Source organism: Notolepis coatsorum, assembly GCF_963971535.1.
Source record: "Notolepis coatsorum genome assembly, chromosome: 3".
Taxonomy (NCBI): domain Eukaryota; kingdom Metazoa; phylum Chordata; class Actinopteri; order Aulopiformes; family Paralepididae; genus Notolepis; species Notolepis coatsorum.
The window spans coordinates 123,428,419-123,437,794 of record NC_140167.1 but is presented as its reverse complement, the minus strand read 5'-3'; the positions used below and the strand labels follow the sequence as shown (position 1 = coordinate 123,437,794).

Sequence of the window (9,376 nt, the reverse complement as noted above, 5' to 3'; positions counted from 1 at the left end):
AACCGAAGAAGCATTGCAGTAAAGTAGCTGTAGCTGCGGTTTTGGCCAGGTTTTATAGGATACCCCAGCACTCCAATCTACTCTGGGAGCAGTCCCAGGAGTCCATCCATCTCCACGTGTGCCCATGAGGGAAGGAGGCGGTGTGCTAGATGACACAAGTGCTACATAAATTTGGCGAGCCAGCCAGGAGGAGTATATCACAATTAAGAGGACCAGTCTTTAAGTCAGAAACCTAAATAGCGTGTAGCGATGGACATAGTTCAAACTAGCAGCGTAAAAATCCCTAATTCGGTCATACTCAGCGGTACAATCGACATTACCACTGACGATGAACTAAATGATTTTCTGGTGAAACACGGCTCCATTCGTAGAAAGCTCCCTGTAGACCCTTCCGAGTCAGAGCCAGAACCACGTGTTATTATAGAATACGAAAGTGGCGAAGCCTTGCAAGCACTTTCCAATTACCGACTAAACACGGCTAAAGCTAGTTATCTCATTAGAGACTTAGCCAGCGTTTATGTACCTGTAGTCAGCAACACGGCTACACAGACTTATCTCTCAGACCTAAAAGAGATAGCGAAGCAGAGTGGCGAAGACCTCGCGGAAGTCCTCAAAAGAGAACTCTCCACCATCGGCGACGTCCTCACCCTGAACGATCCTGAACCCCGAACTGACGAAGAAACAGAAGGAGAATTATACGACGAAGAAACAGGTGGGGAACTATTTGAAATGGCAGACCAACATGTTCCAGAGGCTGCAACACAAGCTAGCCCCTCACCCAGAACAATCCCAGAGCAGCAAGTCCGACAAGAGCACAGCCGGTCTCCTTCACCAGCGCGCTCTCAAGAGAAAGCACAACCTGCTCTGAGACTCTCCGATGTCAACCCACCTGAGGTGCAAAAGATGATTGTGGAGCACATAGTGCGAAATGAAGACTCAGCGATGCACAGCCAAGCATCACTGAGACAGACTCAGACTCTTCTCTGGGCGAAGACCTCGGCCCGACAGAGAAGTAGACTACGAGACATGGCGTTCCAATGTGGGGCTTCTCCTCAAAGACACAAAATTGTCTGATCTACACAAGTCCCGGAAACTCCTAGATAGCCTCATGGCACCCGCCATTGACATCATAAGACACCTGACACCTGAAAGTCCCCCAGGAATGTACCTGGAGATCCTCGACTCCACCTTCGGAACCGTCGAAGATGGAGATGACCTTTTTGCAAAGTACCTCCATACAATGCAAAACAATGGAGAGAAACCTTCAGCTTACCTTCCACGACTACAGGTGATGCTGAACACCACCTACAGAAGAGGAGGAGTAGCTGCAACCGATCTTGATCAGCAACTTCTAAGACAATTCATCAGAGGCTGCTGGGACAACACCATGATAACCGAGCTGCAGTTAGAACAGAGAAAGAGAAACCCACCTACCTTTGCAGAGTTCCTCCTGTTACTCCGCACAGCAGAATACATGCGCTCTTCCAAAGAAAGCCGCATGAGGCAGTACCTCAACGTTTCAAAGCCAAGGGTATCGAGTAACTACCAGGGCATCTGGAACCAATGCGAAGAGGAATGCACTTCACAGCCAATTCCGGACACCAGCTCTGAAGTCCAAAGTTTAAAGGCTCTAGTTGCAGACCTACAGACACAGCTCACAAGAATACCGAACGACGACAAGAAAAGACAAGCGAGGCCAGCTCCCAAGCAAGAAGCCCCGGCATCAGTTAAACCGAAGCCGACGACTGACAGAGGTACTCCCAAGTTCCAAAAGTCAGAGATTCCAAACCCAAAGAACTACACGAGCAATAGGCCAAGACCCTGGTATTGCTTCAGATGTGGAGAAGACGGACACATAAGACCCCACTGCGAGAGTGAACCAAACCCCTCTCTGGTGGTCTCGAAAAAGAAATTACTAGAGGAGAAACAGCATGCATGGGACGCTGAAAACAAAGCCTCCAAGCCTGATTTAAACTGAAGACAGTTTCTGCTGAGGGACAGGCGGGAACTGAGTCACGAGAGAGATGTCCCAGACGGAAGTGGCGAGCCTCCAATATGTGCTCGACCTCCCATACCAAAGAAGTAGCCCTACCAAAAGGACTGGTTGGAGCTAAATGCACTGCACAAGTAACCATAGAAGGTAAAGAGTGCAGCTGCTTACTCGATACAGGCTCCCAAGTGACAACGATCCCGAATTCCTTCTATCAAGAGAACATGTCTCATCTACCCATCCACTCCTTATACAACCTGCTTGAAGTGGAAGGAGCCAACGGTCAGGAAATTCCCTACCTCGGCTACGTCGAGACTACAATCAAGTTTCCCAAGAGCATGTTCGGAGTAGACATCGAAGCGCCCACCCTATCGCTGATTGTACCTGATATACGCTCCTCACTGTCATCAGCGCTGATAGGCACAAACGCCCTAGATATCCTGTACAAGCAGTATGCAGACACCACATCTCAGAACTACCAATCTCTGCCATACGGCTACAAGGTAGTCTTGAAAACCCTTGGAGCCAGACATAAACAGTCTGAGGATTCCAGTATGGGCGAAGTGAAACTACATAGCAAAGACCCTGAAACTATCGCTCCAGGTCAGACCAAAGTCCTCGAGGGATTAGTGAATTGCAGAGCAACCAACACAGGAGTCCCCAAGGTCAACGGCCTTGCCAGGTGGAATACTGGTATCGGATGGCTTAGCAGAGCTACCACGAAAACTGCCACATTGTTATCCCCGAAGGTTGTGATAGCCGAGATACATGCAGTCATGAGTGTCCAGTCCCTCAAGACACTTGACGCAGAACTATTGACAGACCCTAACCAAAAATCAAAGCTCAAGTTTGACTTTGGAGACTCTCCAGTACCCCAAGAGTGGAAAGAGAGGATAACTGAACGACTGAACTCCATGCAAGAAGTTTTCGCACACCACGATCTCGACTTCGGATGCACTGACAAGATAAAGCATGACATAAATCTCAATGACAAGACGCCATTCAAACATCGGGCGAGACCTATACACCCTCAAGATATTGAAGCTGTGCGCAACCACATTCAACAGCTCTTCAACACTGAAGTCATCCGAGAATCTGAATCACCCTTCTCGTCGCCAATTGTAGTCATCAGGAAAAAGAACGGCGATGTCAGACTATGCATAGACTACAGGAAACTGAACCTCCAGACAGTAAAGGACTCATACGCCCTGCCCAACCTGGAGGATTCCTTTTCAGCACTGACTGGATCCAAATGGTTCTCAGTGCTAGATCTCAAATCTGGTTTTTACCAGATCGAAATGGAAGAAAAGGACAAGCACAAGACAGCATTTGTCTGCCCGCTGGGATTCTTTGAGTTCAATAGGATGCCTCAAGGAATAACGAACGCCCCAAGCACGTTCCAGAGGCTTATGGAGCGGTGCGTGGCAGAATTTTACTTAAAGCAAGCCCTCGTTTTCCTGGACAATCTGATCATTTTCTCTTCAACGCTAGAGGAACACGAGGAGAGACTCATGCGAGTCCTGAACCATCTGAAAGAGTATGGGCTAAAACTATCACCCGAAAAGTGCAAATTATTCCAGACCTCCGTAAGGTATCTAGGCCACATAGTGTCTGAGAAAGGAGTCGAAAAAAGGACCCAGAAAAGACAACCGCACTCAAAACCTGGCCAAAGCCAACCAAACTGAAAGAACTGAGAGCATTTCTATGATTCTGCGGTTACTACCGTAGATTCGTCAAAGACTATTCGAAGATAGTGAAACCACTCAACGCACTTACTGCCGGATACCCTCCAACGAAGAAGCACGGAAAAGCTACAGTGAACACCGAGAAGTATTACGACCCTAAAGATCCCTTAAATGAAAGATGGACCTCCGCTTGCCAGACAGCTTTTGACGCTATCATAGAAAGGCTGACAACTGCCCCTGTTCTCGGTTTCGCCGACCCCAAACAGTCCTACATATTGCACACAGATGCAAGCACACTAGGTCTCGGCGCCGCCCTCTACCAGGAGCAGCAAGGACAGAAGCGTGTCATCGCTTATGCAAGCCGCGGATTGTCAAGATGTGAAACCAGGTATCCTGCCCATAAATTGGAGTTCCTTGCCTTAAAATGGTCAGTAACTGAGAAATTCCAGGATTACCTCTACGGAAGACCATTTCTCGCTGTCACTGATAGCAACCCACTGACATATGTCCTTACCACTGCTAAGCTTGATGCCGCAAGCTACAGATGGTTATCCGATCTATCAACCTTCGATTTCCAGCTGCAATACAGAGCTGGAAAACAGAATCAAGACGCTGATGGGCTGTCCAGACGACCACACAGCAGACCAGCTGATGACCCAATTTTCGAGAAAAGTGATGTAGAAAGAGATGTCGAAAGAGAAGAAGAAAAAGATGTCAGAGATGAACCCCCAAGAAGGTCGACAAGACATAGAGAAAGAGATGTCAGAGATGAACTCCCAAGAAGGTCGACAAGACAAAGAGAACCTCCAAAAGTCCTGACTTATCCCCGACTAGGAAACCCATTAGTAACGATAATCCAGTCACTATTCCAGAGTCTAAACTCAGTAATCGCAGACTCTTTAGATGACGACTCCCCAGAACCCCATAGGATTGTGATAATGTAGTCCTGGGATAATATGCACAGGGACGTGCATTAGGATAGAAGGGGAGGCTGTAACCCAGGTTTCAGATGCATACCTATTTAGTTATAAGAACAAGTAGTTAATCCATTGGATAAGAACATAAGCAGTTAAAGTATATTATGTAAGAACATGTGTGATATTATTAGGTACCAGCCCTTTAAATTACAACATGGCCCTTTAATCCGCGTCATGACGTGATGCAGCGTCTCACATTACAGTCTCACGCTGCGCAGAGCAGACACTCAGACCCACGGAGAAAGAGAGACAGCATCTAGGTTGCTGCTGCCGAAATAGATAATAGTATGATGAAAACAGTTATCAAACAGTTATAGAAGATTCCCCCAGTTGCAAAACCGAAGAAGCGTTACAGTAAGGTTTTATAGGATACCCCAGCACTCCAATCTACTCTGGGAGCAGTCCCAGGAGTCCATCCATCTCCACGTGTGCCCATGAGGGAAGGAGGCGGTGTGCGCTAGATGACACAAGTGCTACATGTACATCACCCAAGAAAGGGCAACTTAAGGGTTGTGTTCTACTGCGGCGCTGAGTACCAAGCGACTTCATTGAACAGCGAACTGTGCAGCTAGGATGAGAACATTCCAAAAGATATTGAACACCAATGGATAAGATGGTTGGAGGAACTGGAAAAGATGACATCATTCAAAGTCAACCGATGTGTTAAACCCAAAGACTTTGGACGCATCACTTTTCCGACGCTAGCGAACATGGATTCGGGACTGTTGCCTATCTTAGGCTGCAGAACAGCAGGAACAGTATCCATGTTTCCTTCATGTTGGAGAAAGCAAGAGTTACGCCCCTGAAACATGTAACCATTCGCGTCTTGAACTGACAGCTGCGGTCCTAGCAGTCCGAGTAGACCAGATGGATGTCACTGGATCCATCAACATTCTGGACAGACAGCACGTCAGTGATCAAGTACATACAAAACGAGGACAAGTGCTTTCGTGAACAATTTTATTTAATTTTATTTTTTTGACATGACATACAAACATTTACAGTAGAAATCCACTATAAATCACAGGGCTATTACCGACATAATACTAACAATCATGACAGCCCGGTTTTGGATGTAGATTAAAGATTAAAGATATACACAGATTAATTACAATACAATACAACACATAAATGCTCTTGCTCGTTCTTCCCTCCCCCACCGGACCCCTCTTGAATACATCCATTATTTCGCTTAATACCAAGGATTAAAAGTTCATATAATGCTTTATCTTCTCCACCACTTCTAACCAAGTGCTTTCATACCTTCGTGGCAAACAAGGTGTCAACCATTAGAGAAATTACTGACGTGTCTCAATGGAAGACAACCCTGCTGATGAAGCATCCAGGGATATGAAAGTTGAAGAACTGCTGACGGATGACCGATGGATTGAGGGCCCAAAATTCCTCTCTCAGCCCTTCTCTCAGAGAAATGGCCTTCTTATACAGCAGACTGTATTGTGGCCAGCGACGATCCAGAAGTCAAGAAGCCTGTTGCTGTGAATGTAATCATCACAGACTCACCTAGTGCTACAGAACATCTTGTCACTTACTTCTCCGAACGGAAGAAGCTCAAGACCGCTGCAGCATGGTTTCTAAAGGTGAAGAGGACTCTTCTAGAACTGGCACAAAGGAGAAAGGAGTTGCAGGCTGTTAAGGTCCATGAGAAGGATACACGTGGTGCTTCCAGGCACATTGAGTCAGAGATGGAAAAGGCCAAAGGAGCCCTGAAAGGGCAGACCTTGTCATTGGATGACCTATTGAAGGCTGAAGTTTCCATCATCCGATACTGTCAGCAACAAAGGTTCCAGAAGGAAATGGCTGCACTATCAGCTGGAAACCCAGTTGCAAGAGACAGTGTGACCTACAAGCTGGACCCTCTTATGGATGATGGCCTTTTGAGAGTTGGTGGACGACTGAGTAGAGCGGCGATGCCTGAAGAAAGAAAACATCCACTCATTCTGTCTAAAGATCAGTACATTTCCACACTCATACTGAGGCACATCCACCTACAACTAGGACACAGTGGAAGAAACCATACACTGTCAAAGCTTCGTAAGAAGTTCTGGATCACAAACGCCAATTCGGCTGTGAGGAAGATCATTGGAAAATGCGGTTTTTGCAGGCTCCATTGTGCAAGGGTAGGAGAACAGAAAATGGCAGATTTGCCCAAGGAAAGGCTTCTGCCTGATTTAACCCCCTTCACGAATGTTGGAGTTGACTACTTCGGGGCCATTTGAAGTAAAGAGAGGCCGAAGTACATGTAAGCCCTACGGAGTAATTTTTACCTGTTTCTCAAGCAGAGCTGTCCACTTGGAAGTGAAGCCTTCTCTGGATACAGATGCGTGCATCAACGCCATACGTAGATTTATCTGCAGAAGAGGCCAGGTATCCCAGATGCGATCTGACAATGGAACAAACTTTGTGGGAGCAGAGCGAGAGTTGAAGGAGGCTCTTGCAGCGCTGAATCATGAACGGTTGCAAGGAGCCTTGCTCCAAGATGGAATTCACTGGAATTTTAACCCACCAGGAGCATCCCACCACGGAGGCGTGTGGGAGAGAGTTATCCGCATGGTGAGGAAGGTTCTCGCATCTGTTTTGCATTTGCAAACTTTGGATGATGATGGATTGCACACTGTCATGTGCGAAGTGGAGGCAATATTAAATGACCGCCCCATCACCAAACTGTCCGACGATCCCAACGATCTTGAACCACTCACTCCCAACCATATTCTCCTGATGAAAGGCAAGCCACTCTTATCACCTGGGCTCTTTGTGAAGGAGGATCTGTATGTGAAGAGGAGGTGGAGGCAAGCTCAGTATATTTCTGGACTTTTCTGGAAAAGATGGGTGCAGGAGTACCTCCCTCTCCTCCAAGAACGGCAAAAGTGGAGTCAGCCCAAAATAAATTTTGTACCTGGAGATATTGTCGTGGTAGTCGACTCTGCGGCTCCTCGAGGCTCTTGGCTCCTCGGCAGTGTTTTGGAGACCTTCCCAGACAAGAACAGCTTGGTGCCCTCAGTGCGTCTGAAGACCAAAACAAATGTTTTAGAGCGACCAGTAACCAAGCTTTGTCTTTTGCACGAGGCAATAATCTCAGATATTTGATTTGTTTGTTGTTATGGCACACTTTGGCCCTTTTGTTTTTCCATTTCATGTTATAATTGTTATATGTTATGACATTTAACAATTAGGGGCCAGTTTTTAAGAGCCTATTTACATGGTAAAGTGCCATGTGTTATATTTTATGTATTTGTTTGTATTTTGTATTTGTGTTGATTTCTGCCTGTAGACAGCCATGCCTGCTATTGGGTTTATGGAAGGGATGTCCGATATTATCTGCCTACCGTTATTATCTGCCAATATTGGCATAAAATGTGATATTGGAAAATATCGGTATCGTTTTTTTTTTTTAAAGGATCTATTTTTTTTTACATTTATTTAACCTTTATTTACCCAGGCAAGCAAGTAAGAACAAATTCTGATTTAATTTATTGTCAAAAGTATGCATAATGTTGTGTTAATTCCACGACAAGAGATATGTTATTATAATGTTAATTACCTGAAATTATTCCGTTTTTGGGGGGGGGGGAACCCTGCATATATCGGTATCGGTTGATATCGGTAACGGAAATTAAGAGTTGGACAATATCGGTATATCGGTATAAAAGCCAATATCGAACATCCCTAGTTTATGGCATCAGTTCCAATTGCTCACCAGTAGGTGACTTACGTGGCTACTTAGTGGGTAATGAGACTGATGACAGCCAGGTGTGTTTGGTTACAGTTTTTGACCGTCACGTCGACACGGCACGTTGTTTGGTTATCGTTTTGTTTGTAGTGTATAGTGTTTGTTTCTTCATTTGAAGGTACCTTTGGCGTTTACTTCATTCACATGCAAATTGTGCATTCAGTAATTATGTGGTAAATAAACCCATTTGGGGTGTTATTGGAACGGACCTTGTGGACATTCAAACCTTTCACCAGACGACTATCCAGCACGAGCCACAGATGCGTCAACTTATGTTTTAGCCGGTTTCAGACTCCTCAGAGCTTTATAGATGTATTGTTTTGTTTAGTCAAGTTAGGCCCTTATAACTACCACATACTATAATGGATTATTATATTACTGTTATTTGATTTAAAATATTTATATTTCATGTTATTATGGTCATTGTGTGAGCAAGGCAAATTCCCTTAGTGGGAATGACATTTACATAGATACTTGCACAAACCTGTGACAACCAATTTGTGACTAATATTGTCAGCCTTCACCTAAAGTAAGTGTCTGGACTTGTTTGTTTGTTTGCTGCATTTTCAAGTACACATTGTCTTGTGTCAGACAAGGAATCTTGCTTGCCCACTAACGTTGAATGTGTCTGGTCTGTGATTGTTTCTAGTCTGGGCATGCCTCTTGATGAGAGAGGTATCAGCTAAACAGGACACTTCTTCCATGAAAAACTCAGTCAAACCTGACATTCCACAAGACTCCCAGGAGTCACAGGAGGTGCATGGCTTTCAACGGTAGCTCAAGCGGGCACTTCTGAAGGCTGCCCCACGCCATGAACTGAGTCAATAGATATAAATATCCATAAAAAGCTAAAAGCCCAGATGGTTGAGATTATCTACGCTCCAGGCTTGAAGAGGTTCTTACCATATCGAGAAATCCTCTCAGGCCTCAACATTTTACCAGTCAGGTCACACGGTAAGGAAAACCATTCATGGTA

General features: G+C 45.5%; 1 protein-coding gene across 1 annotated transcript; it reads left to right on the top strand.

Annotated features, from left to right (window-relative positions):
• Positions 1 to 1,108: 1,108 nt before the first annotated feature.
• LOC311225990 (zinc finger CCHC domain-containing protein 12-like) lies at positions 1,109 to 1,978 on the top strand (the record flags this gene model as incomplete). Its single annotated transcript, XM_084311372.1, has 1 exon — positions 1,109 to 1,978. One exon carries the CDS (start codon positions 1,109 to 1,111, stop codon positions 1,976 to 1,978), a length of 870 nt encoding a protein of 289 aa, XP_084167498.1.
• Between the last annotated feature and the right edge of the window lie 7,398 nt (positions 1,979 to 9,376).